General features: G+C 39.4%; 1 protein-coding gene across 4 annotated transcripts in view; it reads right to left on the bottom strand.

Moving 5' to 3' along the window:
- Positions 1-24178, bottom strand: part of NR3C1 (nuclear receptor subfamily 3 group C member 1) — a 55002-nt gene that overhangs the window by 29649 nt on the left and 1175 nt on the right. For 2 of the 4 annotated variants that reach the window (XR_014522189.1, XM_083487797.1), the window contains exons 2-3: positions 23866-23970; positions 21305-22489 (exon numbers count right to left, since the gene is read on the bottom strand). Coding sequence is in view for 3 of the 4 variants with exons in the window: in XM_083487797.1 (XP_083343923.1) it covers positions 21305-22489; positions 23866-23876 (1196 nt within the window). In the remaining variant the exon portion in view is untranslated. Of the gene's footprint in view, positions 1-21304; positions 22490-23795; positions 23971-24178 lie in introns of all 4 variants that reach the window. The other 2 variants (XM_083487799.1, XM_083487798.1) reach the window with 2 other exon arrangements.

Here is a 24178-nt window from a genome sequence, read left to right as displayed (position 1 = left end):
AATTGTCTAATATTGCACTAAAAGGTAGGATTCAAAAATGCTATTTTTCAGTGGAACTCACAGGCATAAAATGAAAGGAGCAACATTCACCGAAAGAATTCAGTACAACTGGGAGGAAGGTCTATGAGAAACAACAGATAACATTATGGCTAAAATAAAGTGTGCAAGTGGTACTGAACATAGTTGCAAGCTAACCTGAGAACTCTGTATTAGCTTGGAAAGTTTTCAGGAAATTGCAACAGAAGAAATTTCTCTCATCTACCAACAGGCCTTCAGCTTCACCATACTTTTATGCTAACCACCATGTAATAAATTCTGCCTTTCAAGTTTTCTGTATGACCCTGCCCCTTTTAAAGGTAAAGGTATGCTTTATTCCATATTTCAGAACATATTTTTGCATTGTTTTGGGAAAGTTTTTAAAATAAAAGCAAACTTAGGATGCCTGTTTATAAAGTAAGTTGAAGGTCTGAAAGCTAAAGGTTAAGTGTCACAAACCTTCTGTCACAGCTCAAGGGTCTGACTGTATCAAGTTTCCAAGGCTTGGTGGAGAATATTTAAACATTTGCAGAAGAAAATATTCAAATTGTTTTATTTCTGGGACAGCTGATATAGATGCTACATTACAGGGTGGGAGTAGGGGTGGAGTAAGAAGAGAACCGCTCCTATTTTGGCATTATGAACTCTTATTGCTGGTTTATGAATTCTTCCTGTTTCATTAAATGAGATGGCAATGCCTATACAGAATCTGAACTGCAGTTCCACTTCAACTACAAGAAGAAACTGCCAGTCTTGTCCCTAATGCTCCTAACATCTACATGAATCTTATGGATATGTCTGCCACTGAGTGGGGCTGGAGATCATGCTTCTTTACCAATGATGAATGGCAACTAATGGGAGAAAGAGGCATGCCCTTTCTAATAGTAATCAAAGGGCAGTGGCTGCATGGGGTCATGCAGTGCATAGCTATTAAGAAACCTACACCAAGTGGAGAAATGTCATTAGCATCATGCGTTTATTTGTATGCTACTCTTCCACAAAACTATGCCCGGGGTGGATCACAATATATCATGAATAATAATAAATATAACATAAAAAGAACAATTTAAAATGATAATGTCAATAAAACCTAACCTGAACAGAAAATAATTATGCCATACAATCTACTACATATTTTAGAAAATGCTTTGTCTGTTTGTCGTCTATACGTTCAGACATCACTCGAGATATCATCACCAAACTTGGCAGGAGAAGTCCGAAGGTGGGAGTGGCAATCTTTGTTGATGTTTGGATGCTAGCCACCATTTTGAAACAAGGTGATGGACCAAAACATCACTTTGGCCTGATTTTGGCTGTGTTTTTTTGGTTGGCTTTCGTTTTAGCTCATTCTCCGCTGACCTTCCCCTCCTTCAGTTGTGTTTTTTGACATGGAGTAGGTTTGGCTGCCTTTGATATATCACTGCCAAATACAGCACAACAATTCCCAATTCCCAAGGTGAGAGAGATGGGCATATTTAACTTTTGGATGCCAGGCAGAACGCTAAGTCATATGTTGGTCAACTAACAGTACTGAAAAACAACTGATACAGCTACTAAAATTATTCACATAGACTGAGGCATTAGCAGGGAAACTGGTAAGTTAAATTACATCACAACAATCTATTGCTATCGATTTCAAAAACTCTAAACAAACATCCTTAAAATAAAAAGTCTGAAAACTGAAGTTTTGAACTTCCTGTAAGATTCCAAAGAAATCTCATTTTAAAAAACGATTGCACTCTAAACCACACCCCTGAAATGCACAACTACATTTCTAACTCTTAACGGATTACATGCGAAGCGAAAAGAGTTGTGCTGAAAAAAATGAAAATTCCAGGAATAACATTCCAGCAATTCTTAAGAGACTCACTTTTATTGTTTAAATCACTGTTTAAAAAAATCACAGCAGCCTGCAAGGGAATTTTTAGAAAGTTTAAGCCAAGATTATAATTACTATTACTGCCAGAGAGAAAGCAATTTTGCTTCTACAATACCTTATTTTTAGGTTTCATTTTTATAGATATTGCAAGAATGTTATGATATTTTGAGATTAGGTAAAATGATAGTTGAGCATTTCCTCAATGTTCAAAGAACACCTCTTACTGCCCTGCCATAGGCAAATGACCAATTAATGGGGCTTTCCTCATTTAGGAATGTGGTATAAAGAACACAAAGGTTCTATCATACAGGTTGTGCTTCATGAACTGTAATTATTACTGTCTTAAGCACTCTGCGTCTTGAGTCCCTGCAATAAAAAAGGCTCTTTCTACAGTACAGACGACTCCCCTATTATGGGCAGGTTATGTTCTGGGCCGCCACACACATAAGTGAAATTGAGTAATGTGGGGTGCACTCTCTAAACACACTTTGTCTTTTATTTTAGATTACGTGAAAATTGTTCAGTTTGGTTGTGTATTTTTTTGATGTTTTATTTATTTATTGATGAGTTTTGTTATGCTGAAGTTATGTATTTTTTTCTTGTTGTAAGCCACCATGAACATGGTTTGAACTGTGGAAAGGTGGCGTGCAAATAATATTATGTATGTATGTATGTATGCAGGTACTCAAGAAGGGACATTTCAGAAAAATGGAATGAAATATAAGAATGATAAATATTGTATACAATGCTTAGAATATGACAAGTAGACAAACTAATTTGTACCTTCCCTACTGACTGAAAGAAGACAGCTATGTCTGTAATTTAGTACGTATTAATAGCAGCTTCATGATTTATGCAATTGCTGCAGGTACACTGCTGTTACACAATACATAAAGCAGGGGTCGGGAGAGTTTTTGTGACTTGGGCTGGTTCATGGTCCCGCAGACGCCAGGGTGAGCCGGAGTGCATGCACACATGCGTAAACGCTCCTTCTGGCGCGGAGGAGGCATGCACAGTTTCTCATTGGCTGCAGCAGCTTCCTGCAACCAATGGGAAGCCAGCCAGCGTCGCGGAAGCCGGTCCCTGCTCTGCTCCGGTTTAGCACGGCGCATGGAAGCCGACCGAGTAGGTGGTGGGGGTCCATGTGCTGGTTAAATGACCCCGATGGGCCTTAGGTTGCCGACCTAAATGAGCAACTTTATAAAATTCCCATACCACTTGATTGTATGTGGAACCTCTAAACAGTTTACATCATCTAACCTCCATCTGAAAACGGGAGTACAAAAATTAATTCTAATGCTAAGCAGGTATGCTACTGGTCTACTTCTAAGTATGATCAGTCTGTTATATCAACCATAATCTCCTGCAATGCCTCAAGGGTGAATTTCTTTAATTCTGTTATCAGATTTTAGGACACTAGGAAACCATGCCCCTCTGCCGACTTATGTACCCTCCCCTGACAGGCTGCACACCTGCAACCTAAGATTTCTCTTGTATGGAAGGTGCTACTGCTCTTCCTGCTTCAAGCCCCTCCTGGTTCGAGGAGGCAGTGGAGCAGGGGACGGTGGGGAGTCTACTGACCCATCTGCCTGCTGAACAGCCTCTTCTTCTTCCACCACATCCACTGCACCTTCCTCCATCTCAATCTGCCTTGACTATCCTTCTTTCCCTGGTTCCTGTATTGTGGGCGACGTCATATCTCATAAATCTCGTCCCCTCTTCTGGTTCCTGCCCCTGGTCCCATCACACACTCTTCAGAGCCCTGGCAGTCCCTGCCAGTTTACTACTTTTCAAACAAGGAAACCAACAGGTCTTTATTAATGAAGACTATTTATATAGAACTTGCTTAGGAGATCACTCTCTTATTATAAGATAGCCCACAGGAATCTTAGACATTGCACATTCTTTGTGCAAGTATATAGCATGCATTTAATATAAAACTACTGTCTACTTGTGTTACCACAAATATTTAAAAGTCTAACAAGTTAAATGGGTATAATTATTATCATGGTGTGATTTAGTTTTATTAAAGCATCAGCTGGGTAGCATGTTTATATACAATGTCCTTCTTTTCAAGATGCCAGGAGGGATGCTTTTAAACTACAGAAATTCATACCAGTAGTCAAAAACAGAAGCACAGTTTTTGACAAAATAATATGTCTTTGAAGAAAATACTAGGGTATATCTCTTAGAGCAGTGGTTCTCAACCTGTGGGTCCGCAGATGTTGTTGGACTACAACTCCCATCATCCCTGAGCTCTGGCCTTGCTAGCTAGGGGTGATGGGAGTTGTAGTTCAACAACATCTGGGGACCCACAGGTTGAGAAAGGCTGTCTTAGAGGAACAATTTCTTTCTAGTCACCTTTTTCCTTGTCTACAAAAATCAGAACACTTGACTCATGCAAAACCTTTCACAGAGTATTTTTACATTGCCCTGAACTGAACCACTAGTTCAATGTCCTTGACGTTTTGTCACACTGGGGCAATATTATGATTTGTGATTTCTATTGACCCAGAGACCTGCTGCATCTTTTCCTAACTATATTTTGCCATAGAGGCTAGTAGACCATATTGTTTTCAGACTGTAGCGTCTCAAATATTTCCAGGAAATACTCTGAAGTTTTCAGTCACTAGTCTAGATTAGAGGGATTAGCATATTAAAGGGAGAGGATCAAGTGGGTGGGGTAAAGTTTGAAATTGGGAGTCAAATCCAAAAAACAACAACTATTGCAAGGTTATTCTATAAGGTTACTAAAATTTGTATGAGGTGAGGATAATGGTTTTCTGCTGAGGTCTTCCACATCCAAAGCATTTGGAAACCCACTGAACCTTTATTGAGGAAAGTGAACAAACAGTGTAGCATGCTGTTGGTTTTGGAGAGCCTAATGCAGAAGATACAGGATGGTTTCCAATTATGTCTCTCTAGTGACAGAATGCTCTTTGATCCTGGTTGGGATTCCATGAGGGAAAACAAAGGGTGAGGCTGTTTTAGATAGTTTCCCCTTCCTTCTGCAACCACTTTGGAAGGTCCCAAAATTTGTCCCAGTGGAACAGCATGGTGAAGTGGGACTGCAAAAGGAAAGAACATTCTGCTAGCTGTGTTTGAGACTCCCATTGCTCTAGGCACATTCTACAGGAGGGCAATTCATTAGCGCAAGCAGTTTCTGAGCTCTGGGTGCAGTACTGCGATTAAAACTGCAGAGTGGAAGGAACAGAGGACCTTTTTCTGCCTCCCCACTTCCATCTATTCTCTGAAGATTGGAGAAGAGACCCTCTCAAGAATATTAGGAGGGTGGGCAGGGGAAGGACTAGACCATGTGAAAAATGAAGATAATATTTTAGCTACAGTTCATTCATTTTTAGCTTTGCATTCTAGTTATAAAAAAGTGCACATAGACATTCTGTTGTGCCCATAACCTAGGTTTAAGGTACCATTTAGCTCCTAACTTTCATTTCTCAGTTTCTAATACCGCCTGCTAGCAGAAGGACATAATTGGATACAAACCCTTAGATAAAGTTAAAACAATACAACGTTTGTGCTTAGGCCGTCAAGAAATTCCTCATTCTATCCTAAAAGCAAAATAACCTTTGTTCGCCTCGGACCTTATACAATCCCTTTAAGACTAATCTAGCTTTAAGAACACACAAGCACGTACAATTATGCCTGGTTTGTGTCAAATTTTGCTAAAAGGCACAGTCTTTGAAGTAATGACTTAGAAGCAAAGGTATGATGATTCTGTTGTACCACTAATTTTACGTTTCATCTCAGAAATATTTAAAAAATGTCAAATTGATAAACGATAAAGCCTGTGGGTAAAGAACAAAGCAAACCATGCTACTAGGCTTAGCTCCTTGTTTCGGTAAGCTCTTATTAAAACCTGTGGTTAAATGCATGTTTTTAGAGGGATTAACACAGGAACAAAATTTATGGCTGTACTTTTAGCGCAATGGTAAATTATGTGAATATGTATTCCTTGTAAAACTCCTGTCCTGCTTATACCCACAAATAGCATTTCATCGTGAAGGGTTCCACACGCAATTACACCAAATGTTTTTAATTTATGCAAGCATTTATTTACAAGTTGTTGCACCTTCCTTCAGGCACAAGCTCTCAGGGTAGCTTACAAAGTTAAATAAAAATGGTAACAAGTTTTTAAAAATCAAAATATAAGCAATGATGTAAAACAGTATATAACAGAAGAGCAGTAAAGCACAAGATAAAACCAAATAAAGTAAAATATAGAAACAACCACAAAAGCAGCAATATAAGAATTTAAAGTGCTGGAAGTTCTGGAAAAAACCAAAAGGTCTTTATCAGGCTTCCTCAACCTCGGCCCGCCAGATGTTTTTGGCCTACAACTCCTATGATCCCTAAATAGCAGGACCAGTGGTCAGGGATGCTGGGAATTGTAGTCTCAAAACATCTGGAGGGCCAAGGTTGAAGAACCCTGGTCTATATTTTGGTGCTCAAAAGCCTAAGCTAATACCAGGCCAGCCTCCCTGGGAACATCAATTGGCATATGGAGTGTTCCAACTAAGGAAGTTTTTTTCTCTGGTCACCCCAACTTTTGAAGGTGGTGGGGGATGACGACACAGAGAAGGTCATAAGGAATATAACACTTGGGCACATCCTTCCCAAAGCTAATCCTTCAGATACTTAGGTCCCAAGCCTTATTTATTTCATAAGATTTATGCACTGCTTATTTGTAAAAAGAGAAAGAAACAAACCTCAAAGAATTTTATGGAGTCAATTTTATTGCCAATTTACCAATTTCCTGTGGACCAAACGTACCTTATGCTGCTCCGAACTAATGTTTTGAGAATCGAAAAATAGTACTTGTACCACAATTGCTGCTTAAGTAACCTCAACCATGTGCCACAGTTTTGTTTTGTTTTTCAAAGTCTGTTATGTCATCATCCAGACAAAATATGTAACTAATTGGAATTCAAAAAGACCAAGTCCTCAAAATGTAAGGATTTTCTTGCTGGATTAAATTATGGTTCACATAGTCCAGCATTCTGATTCCAACAGCAGTCCAATACCACTGGAGAAACTTGCAAACAGGATGCAAAAAAGATGAAGGCCATTCCCCATTGTTTGTCCCTGGAATCTGGAACTAGTATTCTCTAATTTTTGGGTGAAATGTTTCAGAGTCAGGGGTGAGGGTTGGGACTGTAACTAGAAGGGTGTGTGTGGAAACCCCCTGCATACAGCCCTACTGCATTCAAGTTTTAGTATGTTCAAGAAAGTCAACTCTTACATCCTTCTAAACACAAATGCACAATTTCTGGCTAGCCTAAGCTGCAGGTCAAAACTATCTCTATTTTCCTGCCCCTTCTAGCTTGTCTGATGCTCAAAGAGGGGGTTAATAGCACCCCTTTGTCAAGGAGCAACTTAAGAAGCTCCTTACCATTTAGAGCTATTATGGTGAAGGTTTTCCAGGCACCTTGGCCTTGCGGTTACTGAACCACCTCCCAAGTTTTCGTCCAAGCTGGAGAGAAGGTATGGGCTGCTGTGTAAGTGCTAGGAAAATTATCACCCCACTTTGGAATTTGATAGTTGGTTGCTTATCACATGACAAGTGCATAGTTTCAAGTCAAGTAAAAAAGTGAAAGTAAAGTCATACGCACACCAACTACATACACAGCATCATTGTTATCATTTCTACATGCTTGGTTGGTATACAGTATAAAGAAGAGGCCATGCTACTAACCTACACATTTTGGTGGTGTGATATTCACAAGTGTTTCTATGAAACTGATTAGCTGAAAATAAACTACCGGTAATCACATCCACATGTATGGTAGACTTCACACACATTGCAAGAAACATGAAACTGATAATGGCAGGTATGTGTGCATCTCAACACATAATTCAAAATACAAGATATCATTTCTGTATGCAATACTGTTACAGCAAACAGAATTTGAGAAATATTTCTCACATTTAATGGACTTGTAATTGACTAAACTGTCAAATTAAATGGAATGGATGCTCACATATTTTCTGCACATACACATAATTATGATGAAATCTTAAATTACATCCTGATTTAACCAAAATATAAACTGATTTTAAATGTTTTATATATGTTTTATTGTATTTATACTTATACTGTTTTACTCATATTGTTTAGCTGCTTTGTTGTTTGCTGCCCTGTTGTTTGTTGCCTTTCTTCCTTTGGAATAAAAGGTGGGTTTAAATTTAATGAACAAACAAATAATCTGTTGTTTTTTAAGTGTGGGATATATTTTTGTGGTTGGTTTTTAGTGTAGTTGTTTATGTTTGTCATTTAAGAGTGTGTTTTTTTAATTAAAAAGTGGTTCAGTAAATTTATAAAATAAAAATATTTTCTTATGTCATAACTGGAACTGTAGGAGGAGACTGAATAAGTTTTTTTATTTTAAGAAACCATGATCCAGAGGGAAGGTAGGGGAAAGAGAAAGACTTTTTTTTTTAGCAGACAAAATATGTAGCACCAGGGTAAGGTATACTTTTAAAGGTGTAGCAGATCAAGAGTTTTGACTTAAAATAGCAAATTATCAGAGCATACACTATATAATTGATACATTTAACTGTAATTGAGATTTTTGCATGCATGACAAAGCAACTATAACCAAAGCAAAAGAGCTTCTTTCTTGGAACCACCTTAAAGACTAGGTTAAAAAAAAGACAAAGACATTTTTCTAACCCAAAGTACAAGTCACAAGTTTCAGGATATTTGCATGCCAGCTGGCACAAATCTTATTTACAAGTTCACTTGCTGTCCAGCGATGGATCCACAAACTACATGTCCAAGATTCTACGGCGTGTAAAAGCCACTCATTTTAATGAGTCAGGAAATTATTTTGACTTTCTAAAAATTAAAGCACTGAAGAAGCAGAATGTCACAGTTTGCTAGAAAGTGAACATATGCAGACCCTCTAAGATGTTGAGCAAATTGCTGTCAAGTTCTGAACAGTACACTATTGAAACACAAGAACTTTAATAAAAGTTATCCATGTGCAAAAGTTACTTGTCTGAAGAAAATTAAAGGGCTGAGGAATTAACTCACATCTGTAAAAGATCTTGTCCGATTCCCATATGCTTGCAAAACTAGCTTTATATTAAAGTAGAAATTTAATGGCAGGTGTTGTTATGCATGTTGTTTGCTCTTGGCTAGAACAAAAACAGCAAAGATGGACAGAACAGGGAAAGCAGATGCCACCACCTTACACCATACAGTGGTACCTCGGGTTAAGTACTTAATTCGTTCAGGAGGTCAGTTCTTAACCTGAAACTGTTCTTAACCTGAAGCACCACTTTAGCTAATGGGGCCTCCTGCTGCCGCCGCGCCGCTGGAGCATGATTTCTGTTCTCATCCTGAAGCAAAGTTCTTAACCTGAAGCACTATTTCTGGGTTCGCGGAGTCTGTAACCTGAAGCGTATGTAACCTGAAGCGTATGTAACCTGAAGCGTATGTAACCTGAGGTACCACTGTAATCTGGTCAATCTGAAATAAGGGTAATATGAATTTCCAAAATGTGTTGTTCACAGAACAAATTTGTAGACAGTGCTTGTTACTATTATCCCATTTGGTAATCCACAATGTCTAACCATAGCAGACCAAACCCTCATTGATGAAACTATAAATTCTCTTACCTGGGATTTTGAACTGGGTCACTGGCCTGATCCAGCAGGGCTTTTCTTATACTCTTATGCTCCTTAACCAGGCACTTTTATCATTGCTAATCAAACCAAACAAAAACCGGTATGTCGTGACAAAATTCTATTCCTCAGAACAGCCATTTTCATGCAGAACTGAAGAAAACATCATAGACTAAAAAAATGTATGTTTTAGTATGCCTCAGACTCTCTGAAGCAAGACACACTTTCAAAATGAAGATGCAAATTTAGAGATGTTTATGCCCATGACAATGCACTCATGTATATAGAAAAAAACTGTTCTAGAATAATGATTTGACGTAGGACAGTTTCCTGTGGCTGACTCAACTTTATTGATCAACATGTCCTAAGACTGGCCTTTGAGAAGTGACTGGTGTAACACCTTTTAAAAAAAACGGATACAGAGAGATTCAAGGAGATTACAGACAGATTGGCTGAAAGCCTGTTCCAGGTAAATTGGTGCAAAGCACTGATTAAAGATACTAAGTTTGCTGAGGAATAATCAACATTGCTTCTGCAAACGTAGGTCCTATCTCATGAAACCTTTAGAATTTTTGCACATGATGCAAGGCATGGTGATGGGGTGATCCAGTAGATGCTGTTTATTTGGACTTTCAAAAAGCTTTTGACAAAGTCTCTTACCAAAGACTCCTACACAAACTTATGAGTAATAGAATAAGAGAAGAACAGGAAGGAGAGTGGAAGAACTGTGTGAACATTATTCTCACAATGGAGGGATGTAATCAGTTAGGTCCACGAAGCATCTGTACTGGAAAGAGTACTTTTTTATTTGTTTAAACCTCAGTCAAATAAAAGGATGTAATTTTCTTTGTATAAACAAGGTAGGTACTATAGATGGGGAAAAATGTCATATCAGTCCCTCACCTCCCCACCTCAATTTTAAACAGTATGATATTGCCAGTATGATATTCAACAATTGTGTGTGTCTCCTCATGAACACCTTGGATTGTAACATTACATTTTGTTTGGAAAGGTGAGCTAGTAAAGGTCTGGCAAACCAGGACAAAGGTGCCTTGGAAGTTTCCCACAAAACACATCTATTGAAATGGACAAAGAAGACTCCACCCCCCTACATACCAGGACGGGATCCCAAATACCCCCACCAGCCAATATTTGTGCTGGACCACCCACCTGTCAATTGCCTCATGTCATGATGACAGCAGCTGATTAATGGTGAAAGCAACTGGTGGTTATAAGGAATACCCTAGTGCACCTGATCCCAGCAGGACTCTGTCAGTGCTGATCAGCTCCGGATTGCTCCTGTGTATCTGTGTCAGCATCTGTCCTACACCTGATGTGTTTGGAAGGTGGGCATGATTTGGGTGGGCCAAATTAGAAGCAACGTGCCTAATTGTTTTTGATAAGCAGAAACAGGACCATAGGATTTTTTTATGCACCTAGAAATCTCAGTTCCATGACCACACTACTCTTTTGTGAATCTTTGTAATTGCCTCAGAACTAAGTGGGATGCCAGAATATCAAAGTGCTCCAAAAGTCATACTTGTCCTTCCCAGGATTTCCTCTGCACATTTTTTTGTTAGCCAAATTGTCTGCCAGCAAAACTAAACATTTATAGACCCTGGCTAGATGTCCATTCTTAAATCTCCGAATCCCTTAATTCCAGGTGGTTCTAAATGTACCCCCTGCAAAGAAAGACTCAACCTGACTAACCCTGGTCTCCCATCTGACTGTTCTTTGTCCACAGCCCTACTCTGGATTATGTCTAGTAAAGTATTGGCGTAGCTGAGGAAAATCTATTATTTTTACCTTCTTTCTGGATATTACTCCAATGTTAGGAATCTTCATTCCCACTTCCAGTGTTTCACACAGCATGTAAGGAAGAAACGTTCTGTGTCTTATACTTTAGACTGCTTCCAAAGCCAAGCAGATCACTACACAGCCTCTGTGGCTGGCAGCCATCTTACTAATCCTCTGCTCTCTCCCCCCACCCCAATCTCTGGAACAGCCTTAACAGTTAACTATTAAAGTGACAATGTTATACAGTGGTACCTCTGGATGCGAACGGGATCCGTTCCAGAACCCTGTTCACATCTTGAAGCAAATGCAACCCGCAACTGTGTGTTGCGATTCACCACTTCCATGGATGCGTGTGACATCATTTTGAGCATCTGCGCATGCGCTCCATTACTTCCGGGTCGCCATGGAGCGTAACCTGAAAACGCTCAACCTGAAGCACATTTAACCCGAGGTATGACTGTAATGTACTTTCTCAATAAACCTCAGTTTCTGAAATGGCTGTGACTGCATCTCTCTTGCTCTGCGGTGTATCTTGTGAAGGCATTTTGCTACTTCGACTAAACAATCTGAAGTTACTCAGTCTGCTGTAAATGAAAGCCAGGATTGGAGTGAGAAACTGCTCCTCTAGCATATCTGAGCTAAATTCTCTCAAACTATTCATATTTTGGAATGGCTTATTCCCTAAACGCAGAGAAATAGTTCGCAGATGTGTAGACACATGTTCCGAGTAAGTGTGGTAACAGTGAGTAATGAGTGTAACTCTTCTGGAACAACCCTGCCCATATGAAGCAGAAAACAAACAATATATTTGGGGAATCTTCACCTCTTGCATTTTATGCAGGATGGTAATGCCGATCAGTTAATTCAAATCTATGCAATATACCGTAGTAGGTGAACAGATCAAGATCAATAGTGAAATGAAACACAGTAGACTAGTAGAAGATTGTCTCACACTTATTCTATACTTGATGATGCTGTCAGCAAATAATAACTTTTGTGGGCGAATGAGCCAATGTGTTGTCTCATGCTACATATAGAAATTTCACATCCCCTCAAACACAGAGCTTCTTTGATCATCTTTAAACCAGTATCATCTCAAAATGTAAGTTTTTAACTTTGAACTATGGGTATTAGCTATGAAAGAATGACCAGAAGACAGAGGCTTAGTTGCACACTTTCTCCCTTAGAAATTGCTTGGCAGTTTAACTGGCACATTTGCCAACAGAATGGGTTTGAAATTCTGAGAATTAAAACAAGTGTGCATAATCCAGCAAAATGTTACTCATTAATTGCCTCAATCAAATGGAATGGTCAACTGCAGCTATGCCCCATTGCCTTGACTGTGAGTCAGTCAAAATTTTGCTGGCTTGTACTCAATGTCACTGATTTCTTCCTCCTTCCTGCAGAAACGTTTCTTATCCTTCTCAATGCTTAAACATACCAAGGCAATGGGCAACAGAAGAATTTTCCAATCTCTACCTAAGTGACTGGCATTTTGCTTCACACCTTGCAGGAGATTTCCTTCAAATCTCAAACCATTTCCAATCATACTATTTTTGTACACCTCTGAAGTTTCTCCCTATGCAAGTAGCCTATGTCACCCACATTAAGCATAACTCAACGCTAGAAATGTTGTTGGCACCTATCTGCTCCAGAGACACTGCAGTAAGCATTCTGAGGGTGAAGTCGAACCACTGTGTTAGCAGTATCAAAGTGACCTCCCCAGGGCATACGCCTGGGCAGTGTGTATGGAGGTCCTGGGCTACTCAGACGACCTTGGCCTTGCTGATGTGGTCCAAAGGAAAGCAGAGCAATACATTTGGCAGGAGCTCAGCTGCAGAAGCTGCCAGAAGGAGGCTGTGATGGACAGCAGAGCCAGACCAGAGTCTGGTGATGAAATTCCTCAAAATCTCACCAGAGTGCTGGAGCCTAGCTCTGATTGGCTCCCAAGACAGCTGGCTAGAGGGGGAGGAGCAAAACTTTGGAGAGGGAGAAAAAGAGAAGCAGCTTCTGAGTTTTTAGACAGGTATAGAAAAGGGAAAGAGCTGGCGTTAGAGTTTAGTTTGAGAGATAGGGCTTGATTTGAGATGGGAAACAGTGTGATTACGATAGGGTTTGTCTGAGAGAATTGGTTCTGATTTGAGATGAACATCTTCTCTGAAGAAATGATCTATAGCAAGAGGAAGAGAGCCTTGCAGCTGAGATAGGAAGACCGGGTTGAATGTCTGGGGAAGGTATACAGACACGAGTTAACTGTAGAGCCGAATCTGAGTCAAGGGAAGTATGAAGCTGTTGGAATACAAATTACCTGGGTCTCATTCCAATCAGGAGGGGAGAGTTGTTCTAGGAAAGGCAACTCCCAAGCCAGTAACAAGAGGTGAGGTCTGTTATACTAATTGAAATACTTTAGGAGTGGGTTTGTTAAGAGTGGGTAACTGACAAAAAGTGCCCCTCGCTCATAAACCAAAGTATTAAGATGGGAAAGAAGCTGTGCTGTGTCAGAAGTATTTAACTAACACCTGTCATAATAACTAAGTTTAGGAATGAGAGTGAAGTAACAGAAATGGAGTTAAGCATTTTACCACCTATTTTAGAAACCTAAACGTCTACCTGAAGTTTAACAACTGATTTTTAGCAGCTGAAGTTTAAAAAAAGCTGTGCACATACTACTGTGTTTAACCTGTGACATCTTTATATTTGGGTTTAAGTAATAAACTGATTTCTATCGGAAAGAATGCATCTCCCTACCCAACTTTGTTCCACTTTTGTAAATAATACTTTTCTTCATTGATCAACTCCTGAGACCCCCTGAATCGAAGTTTACCTCCCACAAGATAGCCTGTGGTAAAATGTATAAATTGGCTTAATTGGTGTACTGTGTGGTGGGTCCACTATATTTAATCTGAGGGCAGTTACAGGGCTGAGTCTGCTACAGAGACATACAAGGCGCCATCAAACCATCTTAGGGACTCCACTGCAGATTTGTGTAAGCTTTCTTAGCCTTATATTCTCCTGAAGATCTCTCACAAGGCAGCAGAGGTTTAGGATCAGTTTCTTCCTTCTCCTAGATGGGCTACCCATTTGCCCCTCACTTCCCTCACAGTGGTGTCCAAACTTTTTTCAAAGAGGGCCAGATTTTATGAAGTGAAGGGTCGTGGGGGCTGACCAAATTTGTTGACCCTTTTTAAGGATTGAAGTTGTTGAGCTTTTTCTTAAAGGTTGGAGTTGTTGAGCTTCTTTTACAATTGAAATTGTTTTTCCTGAGGATTTTTTAGGATTTTACCCCAGGAAATAAACTGCCACAGGGGCCGAACTAGGCCCCCGAAATGGACTTTGGACACGCCTGCTCTACAGCATGTGCAGAAAGGTCTTCTTGGCTATTTGACCCACTATTGGTATCACCCCCCACAATCTGCTGGAGCATGCAGGGGTTTGAGACCCATCGGCTACTCTCACCTGGTTTAATGTAAAATTAGTAAATGAGAATTTTGTTCTCAGTGTATGAGAAACATGCCTGAAAGTCAATAAATCAATGGCTAGTGTCATGAAACGTGTACCAACTTCTCACATCATTGTTAAAAAATATCGGGGGGGGGGGGAAACTGTTGACCAAATTTATACCTAACTCTGGGTGAACCAACACTCTACCCTCCTGATTGTACTGATGCACCCTTGCAATTGTTCAAATACCTATGCTTCAGAGAAACAGATTAGTAGATTGCTGATAAAAAGAGGCAGTGCTTTCTATTAGTTGTCATCAGAAGAAACAAAAACAATAACCCAAAATTATACTGTAGCCAGCTCCTACATATAAGACATACTTATTTCAAAGGTAGAGCCATGGTAGAGCCTACAGAATTAAGTACAGCGGTACCTCGGGTTACAAACACCTCAGGTTACAGACGCTTCAGGTTACAAACTCCACTAACCCAGAAGTAGTACCTCAGGTTAAGAACTTTGCCCCAGGTTGAGAATGGCAATTGCGTGCTGGCAGTGCGGCAGCAGTGGGAGCTAAAGTGGTACCTCAGGTTAAGAACGGTTTCAGGTTAAGAACAGACTTCCAGAATGAATTAAGTTCGTCACCAGAGGTACCACTGTATAAGTGTTTGATTAAATGGATTTGGAAAATCCAGTCACAATCTCCAAACGAAAATTATTAAATGCTTAGTTTTGACAGGCAAAATGAGTATTCCTCCATATGTCCAGATACCAGAATGGTGCTCGCCATAGTAGAACAAATTGTTTTAGTTTGTCTTTACACAGGAACCACTCTAGTATCCACTACAAACCTTCAGATTAGTTGAAGCCATTTTCAGGAAGTTGTCCTGTATAGAATACTAACTTGGGAAAACTTTGTGCCCCTTTCACATAGCAGGGCACATTCCATCTGCACTATTTTGTCTCTCCATTCCCTTATCCTTTTGTGAATTCCTGGCAAACAAAGTAGCACATCTAGAATACAACACAAATAAAAGTCTAAATGCAAATCTGTACATCCTAGGACTTCCATGAAAAGATTTTCACCTGCTAAAACTAGGCAATACCAATCTGGTATTAAGCTTCGGGTATTAAATGGATATTAATGATACTGTTTTGAATATAAACAGACGCACACACACATACACTTGCTTATTCTTCCTAACTCTTTCTAAGTGGTACTGAATATTCTTCTCCCAACCCTGGTGTTCTTCAGTTATTTAGCTGCCCAGAGTGGCCGGGGAAACCCAGCCAGATGGTCGGGGAATAACAACAGCAACAATAACAAATAAATTATTATTATTATTAACTACTGGGGCTGATGGAAGTTGTGGTTAAACAACATCTGAATGACACTGGAATGGAAATGCATCTTGAATTTGAGTGTTCTATACAGCCCACTTCAGGCTTTATCATGCCATGGGGCAAAATGGGTATAACACCAACAACTCTTAAGAGTTCAAATGGCTAACAACTGTCATGAAACCTACCATAGCAGTTACTCTTGTTGCTTTACCTACAAACTATGTAACAACTTCTCATAGGGCACTCATATCTGTAATAGCCTTTGTGGTATCAAAAGACTGTTGTTTCTGCTAACAGATTTATTGTAGCATGCACACAGTCCATGAAATTTATATAATATTTTTTTTTAGGCTTTAAGGTGCCACAAGAGTCTTCATTTAGATTTAGTTATGGCTGCACTTTTATTTGGGATCAAGACTTAATTCAGTAAGATGTGTATCGTGGTAGGAAAAGCTCCAGCAACTCTCAGGCTCATGCATGTTTCCTCCCCCTTCAGTACAACTGCAAAGAGGGCACTGGAAGCTTGTGTCCCAGTTTTAATTAACTGCTATTTGTTGTTTTGTGCAAAACCAACATGATGAAACTATGGTTTGTATGAAACAAGTCAATGCCAGACATTAGGTTAAGATTAACCATAGTTTTTAACCATAGTTTAAAACACATTTTAGGGTTTAAACTGAATATTAAACTTCAGTTAATCAAAAAAACATGCTGCAGCTCTCAGTCTCATCACAGCTGCACTGAAAGAGATAAGAGAGAGTGTGAGACCCTAAGGGTTGTTGCGGTTTGTTTCTGCCTGAACTGGCCCAGTCTTACTTCTGAGAAAGCATGCATCTGATCAGGTTTCACAAGGGCTCCAAAATGAATCTGTCAAAGTGACTTTTACAAGAGAAATCAGATGTGCTTGAATAGGAAGTGAGAAGCATAATGACAGACTAGAATAACTATTTTTAAAAAATTAATACATGGAGAAGCAGGCGAGATATAAGAGCAGATATCAAATCATGAAATGTTAAGTCTAAATAATACATCACATGTGGCAGAAATCTACACAACTAGCAATTAGCAAGTTCGGAGTACCTTCAGAAATCTTTTAAAATGAAAGCTGTATTTGAAATTTTAAAAAAGTATATTTGATAATAGACAGATTAGCTATATACTTCCACAATGATACTGGTTTATTCTTTCTAGGTATGTTCCAAAATGCATATACAATCATTAGTATTTGCTGTATAGATCAGAAATGGGAAATCTGTGGTGTTCATATGAACCAGATGATGGGAACTGTACTCCAACAAACTCTGGAGAGCACTATCCTTGCTGCAGAACCTCATTCACACACAATTTCAATCCATCATTTGAAGGCTTATTCTTTCCCCATTTCAATTACAAACTAAATCTTGCCATTATTTTGCAAGCCATGTCTTATTTGGTTTGTAATCCTACCGTATGGCTTTCCCATTTCAACAGAATAAAACCTTTAATATCATCCTTGCAACAGTACACACACAGCTAAGAATTACAATTACTTAAACCTGAGACACTTCAGAATAGGAAAGAGGGGAAACTGGAAAATAACAGCCCCTCTAGGCATTCATATTTCTGCTGAAATTCAGTTAAGAAAGATGCTAAACCACTGGTTGCAGCAACTGTTGTTTAAAATGAAGGCCACAGCTTAGTCTAAATTAGCAATACCCTACTGGTGCCTTTAAGGGACGTAGGTGGCGCTGTGGGTAAAACCTCAGTGCCTAGGACTTGCCGATCGTATGGTCGGCGGTTCGAATCCCCGTGGCGGGGTGAGCTCCCGTCGTTTGGTCCCAGCTCCTGCCCACCTAGCAGTTCGAAAGCACTCTTAAGTGCAAGTAGATAAATAGGGACCATTTTATAGCGGGAAGGTAAATGGCGTTTCCGTGTGCTGCTCTGGTGCTGGCTCGCCAGAGCAGCTTCGTCACGCTGGCCACGTGACCCGGAAGTGTCTTCGGACGGCGCCGGCTCATGGCCTCTAGAGCGAGATGAGCACGCAACCCTAGAGTCGGACACAACTGGCCCGTACGGGCAGGGGTACCTTTACTGGTGCCTTTCAGATATTGTTGGGACTCCTTACTTCCATTAGTCCCAGTCAGCATGGTGAATGGTCTAGCATAATGGAAGTTCAACTCCTGCAACATCTGCAAGGCTTTGTGTTGGCTACCTCTGGTCTAGAGCTACTATAGGCTTTCTCTTTCCATTTGCTTAGTGTCCCTTTTCTGTGGTGGAACTGCCTTTAAAGGCAGGCTTACTGTTAAAACAGTTGTTAATCTGGACATCACACCAAACCATAACTACAGCATCCTTAATGAGGGGTTGGCATGATGTCTGAAGTGTTTACATTTAAACCACGAAAATGCTCTGTAAGCTTAGGAATAAAACCATATTTAGTATTTTCTTTTTAAATTTCCTAATATAGTATTATAACACAAAATAGCTCTCTACCAAATATCAAATCAAACTGTGCCCTTCCTTAACTTACAGCCTTGCCAATGAAAATGTGTGAGCAATTAGTTAAAGACTGCCACTCCAGTAGACTATATTCCTAACCATGTAAGCCTATACTCAAAAGGATATTCTATTAAATTTAATGTGATTTATTCCCAGGTAATTAGGACTAGGATTGCAACTGTATCATGCTGAAAAACTTGAAAGTATGAGTTACTAGCTCAATATGCACATCCCACTTGAAAAACAAGTTATTCATCAAAACACTGCTATTGATTTTGTAGAGCTCTTTAGTTCTTCTACCAATTGGAATAAACTTCTAATTGGAATAAACGTCAACCAGTCAAGTACATTCACTGTTTCAACAATGTCCTACAAAAGAAACTTTTTCATAATTTTACATAATTTATTTTCACTTTGTTCTAAAGGTTGTATTAGTCAAGAGTTCAGCTGTGCAGCATTAAAAAGTATAAATATTGTTAGCTATGTCAATTTTATCTGAATCAGATGGCCATGTCATGAGCAAATCCTAGTCAAAGTTTCTGGATGATGAAATATATTCCAGCCTAGAAACACTCCTGCCGTCCTACATTAGTCAGCCTTTAAAGTGCCATGAGGATCTTTGGCCTGGTTTGCATGTCACCTTAAATCATTAGGATTGAAGCAAGCATGTAGTGTGCTGGTGTACGCTGCTCAAAAGTACCATGGTGCTCCACCAGCACGTGGAAGAGGAAACAAACTAGAGGCTGAGCTGTCATTACGTACACTTTTTTCCTAGCAAACTGATGGTGAACCAATGTTCATACTTGAATCACTATCATGGTTTGTTAGGAGAGAAACAAACAATGAGTGATGGTTCACATATATAAGCCAGTCTCTGGTTCATTTCCTATTCCACGCAGGAAAGGAAGAAAGGAAGGAAGAAGGAGCGCTATGGAGACCTAAGGAGCTTGCACAAGCAGTTTAGCATTTTCTGAAAAACGTATTTGTTGCTTGAACTATGTATATATTAGTGCTGCTTTCCTATAAATAAACTGCAGAACAATCTGAAATAAAAGCAACTTCTAAATACACTGTTTAAATTAAATATCAGAAATAGATTGGGATGGCATAAAAAAAGGAGTCCGCAATCATTACCTTTCATATTTCAAAGTATAGTATTTCACAAGCAAGAATTTCAGACATGCCAGGCAATGCCATCAGTTGGATAAATATTACCACTAAACACGCCCCCCAACTCCTAGGTACAAGTTTACCATTTAATGCATATTTTATAGATTTTACATTGCATTCATGTTAAAATATATTGGAAATATATATCTAATTCTCCCCCCCCCCCAATATTCTTATCAAAAGGAATAACTCAAATCACAGTATCTACAGTATTTAAGTCTCATGAGTTTCTCACTGTGTTTCTTGAGTGACATTTACTGTAGTAACTGTATAAGTAACTTGATGATAAAAAGCAGCCTAGCAACAAGTCCCCTCTTCTTCAGCAGAAATTCCTCAAAAATGTTCCAAAAACATGCAGTACAAACTGTTGCTCATTGTAATATCATAAAACAAAACATACTAGTTGCAAACATTCCATGTGAAGGGGTACAGTATGGTGTTCACAATGAGATTCCCATGAGCAGTGAGATTCCCTATCCATCCCTGCAGCATGAATCGATGGGCAAGAATGAAAATAGGACATTACAAGGAACAGGAGCTTGGTGTATGCCCCAAAATTCCTAGAATGTCTTACCCCTCCATGCATACCAGCATATGCACATCCAGGTGTAATAAGGGAAGTCCCAGATCAATTGCAAAATAAAAACCTGTATACCATTTTGTTAAGTATGTATGCAGAACAAATCAAGATTTTCAGATAAGCTTTAAGGCAATTTCAATACGTAGGATAATTTTTTAAGCAAGGTGCAGGCTTTAAATCACTTGAAACAAAAGCATAAATGAAAGTTTAAAATAAAAGTGAGAGAGGCAACAATGAAAAAAATGTAAGTTGCTATCACCACATTTCACATTTCTAGGTTCTGGATAAATTTTCTGTTCATACAGACTTGGAATGAAAACATACTTTTAAAAAACTTCTGCTCCAAATATTTTCCACATTTAGCATTATTAAGAAAGACTACTCCACGTTTTTTTATCAACAGAATAAAGTCTTCCTATGATTCATATCTCAATGGTAACCAAAATGTAGATTGAAACATAATGTATTATCTTTTCTCTTTTAAATACTGTTGATCAAGGGGAAGGCAGAGGGGAATCCTACTTTGAACACTAGAGCTGAAAGTTTCGTAGGCTGCAGTTACTACACCAAAGCAGGCACAACACAACATGATGGGAATTCACCAAGCTGTGCATGTTGCACACACCATTTTAATGAAATGCCAACTGTTCTGCTAGTTGTAGAAAGCCTTCTGGATGAACTATTTGGATTTAAGATCTATTTGTGCTTAACATTCATATTTTAACATTTCCCTGACATATATTTTAAATCATGATGCATCCTTTACTGCTGATGGGTCGTTTTATTTAATAAAAGTAATTTCTTTATTGCAATGTGTTAATTCATGCACACAAGCACGAGAAATTATTATTCTCTTTCTAACTACAGGAAGAGACAAAATGAACATTGCTGAAATAACTATCCTTGTAATAAGTTTAGGGGAAAAAATCTCTTACCTTGAAAACCCATTAGAGAAGACAGGTCTGCCAGAATAATTCAAAGCCCCCATTGACGTAAGAGCATCATCCCCAGATCCCTGGCACCTATTCCAATTTTCTGAACCAGCAGGATGAGATGGAATGGCATTGAAAACTGGTTTCTGATCCTGCTGTTGAGTGACAGGTGCTGTGTTCAAGTCATAGTGGTAGATTTGTCCTCCAGACGTGCTGACACCATGAACCGAAATAGCAGATGTCTTACTTCCAAGCATATTTGACCCAGAGAAGTTAGCCTGACAATAAACTGTGCCTATTTTCTCTTGCTTTATTACCCCAGGGGTGCACAGTTCAATAAAATCTTCTTTTTCAGTCTTCACTTGTGGCAACTTCACTGTGGAGCTGTGCAACAGATCCCCACACTCATTAATTTTAGGCTTAGTATCTGGTAAAATCGGAGGCTTGCAGTCCTCCATTTCAGTTCCCTCCAGGATAAAACTCTCATCACCAAGAGGTGAAAGCAAGCTGCTGTCATCCAGTATGGGGTCCATTCTCCAAGGGCTCCCATTTGTTTCTCTTCCTGGAGACACTGGTGGCAAATCAAAATCCTGCAAAATATCAAAGGTGCTTTGGTCTTCAGGAAACAGCTTCAAGTTGCCACCATTAGTGCCAACCTGGCTTTGCGCTAAAGCCCCTTGCCCTAAAGTGAGATCATGACTAGCCATGCTTGGGAACTCTTGTTCTAGAGGCACATCCACAGATGCAGTACCCTTTGAGCCTTCTGCCTGACTAGAGGATTTATTCAAACTTGCAATGCTTTCTTCCAGGAGCCTAAAATCCGTTTCTGCCGAAGAGAGACTGATTTGGCCCTGCTGAGGAAATCCAAGTTCGTTTCCCATCACTTTTGCCTCTGTCTCCCCCATATACAGTCCCATGGAGAGCGACACTGCTTTAGACAGATCTGGCTGCGGCACATTGCTTCCCAATCCCTTTGACAAGTCAGACACAGCAGGCGGTTGCTTGGAATCAGACTGAGAAGGGGTAGGCAAGGGAGACGTAGCTGCAGGAGTCTTGGCAGTAGCTCCTCCCCTAAAGGATGGATGGAAGTCCATCACAATTCCTCCTTTGTCACGGAAGTGAGCACTTTTCCCTGCTTCCTCCCCTCCAGAGGACTTCAGTGATTCTTTGGGCTCCATTATTTTAATACTGGTTATAAAGAAAGAGAAATATTCACCATTAGCATAAAACTTGAATAGTGCAAATCCAAAGCCCTTGAAGCTCCAACACTGAAAGAACAGACACATATTCAAGAAAACGGTAGACATTAGATTAACACTTTCCAACACTGGAATGAATTTCTAACCCAATCCATCCAAAGGGCTGGAATTTTTCCAAGCTTTTCCCAATCTAGGTTATAGTAAAAGCATATTAAACTAATAAAAATAACATCAACTCATCACAACCGGAACACACCAGTAATATTTGTCCCTGATGCAATAAATATTGTTTACTACTGCATACATACTTGCAAAAAATCTATCTGACAACTTCCATTCCCATTCACTTAACACACCAACCCAGGTTTTTCAATACTGCCTAATGTACCAACTTTGCCTAGGGGGGAAAATTCCCAGGTGATACCAGTGACTTTCCAAATCTCTCTCTCTCTCCCCCCTCCCTTTACCCAGGATTTTGTAAAAATACAATTTTAGAAATATATTGTTCCACTTTAGTCCAAGGCCATGGTCAGTTTCAAATAGTAGATTGTAAAATGTAGACATGTATATTTAAAAATAAGTGTGTGGAGAAGAACACACACATTTAATCCTCTACATTTCAATAAAAAGTAACCCATTTGTAGTGAAATCCTTACAAGAAATGAGACAGACAGTTTCCTTTTAAATTTTAAACCTTCCATATCTTGTACCAACTTGCATGGAGAAAAAGCTAAAGTCGGCATATGTTGATGTATCTAAAAACTGCTGATGCTTGTGTAGAAATAATTGCATTCCCATCAATAATTGATCAGGAGGTCAAATTAGGACAAAAATGACCAGGTGTCAAAAGGACATTGAAGCCAACATGGAAAAAAGTTTACTCTTAAAGTAACAGAGAAATTTAACAATGTGTATTTAGTTTCTTTTAAGTTCTCCTTTTCAGGGCATTGCATAGATTTCCCCAAAACACTGAAAGCTGTAAAAGGTGCTAAAAGGATAGGAAGCTTTCCTAACAGCTCTCTCCCAAGCCAAAAAAAAGGCATAATACAAAAGAGAAACAGCCTACTCTTGTCAAAAGTTGCATGAGACTTTAAAAAAAAAAGGCCATCATGTAATTAAAAAAAGCACACAGTTGCATAGTTTTGAGGGGGAAAAGGGGAACAACTGGAGTTACCACATTTTCACAGGTTTCTCTTGCACAGACGCAAAAGCCATTAAATGATAAGCAACGCCAAAGGGGGAAAATCTATCACGATACAGCTCTTCTCCGCCCCCGAGGAAATATATCTAAGCACCTTCTTTCTGAGTTGAAATTCTCCTTTTCAAAAAGCAGATTTCGAAAAGAAAAGAAAAATGTGTTGGGACCTGTTGAGCATTTTGCCTGGCACGCCCACCAGCCCTTTGCTTCAAAAACTCCAACTCCGAGTTTTCGACGACTTCTTGGTTTCCAAACCCTTGGGGCCCCGTCAACTAAACAAAAAACAAAAAAGCACGGCGGTGGTGGTGGGGTTTTGAGAGCCTTTAAAAATTAAAAAAAACAAACCCAAAACCCGATTCTCAACAACAGATGTTCATTTTTAACATACACACACAAATCAACTGGAAGCAAGTTGGGCGAGGAGGGCAATAAATTATAGCACTTTTTATCATTAAGCAAAATTTCATTTCTCAGAAAAGA

This window comes from Podarcis liolepis (genome assembly GCF_965112155.1).
Source record: "Podarcis liolepis genome assembly, chromosome: 2".
In the NCBI taxonomy this organism is placed as follows: domain Eukaryota; kingdom Metazoa; phylum Chordata; class Lepidosauria; order Squamata; family Lacertidae; genus Podarcis; species Podarcis liolepis.
The sequence above is the reverse complement of the archived record's forward strand: the minus strand, read 5'-3'. Positions and strand labels throughout refer to the sequence as shown.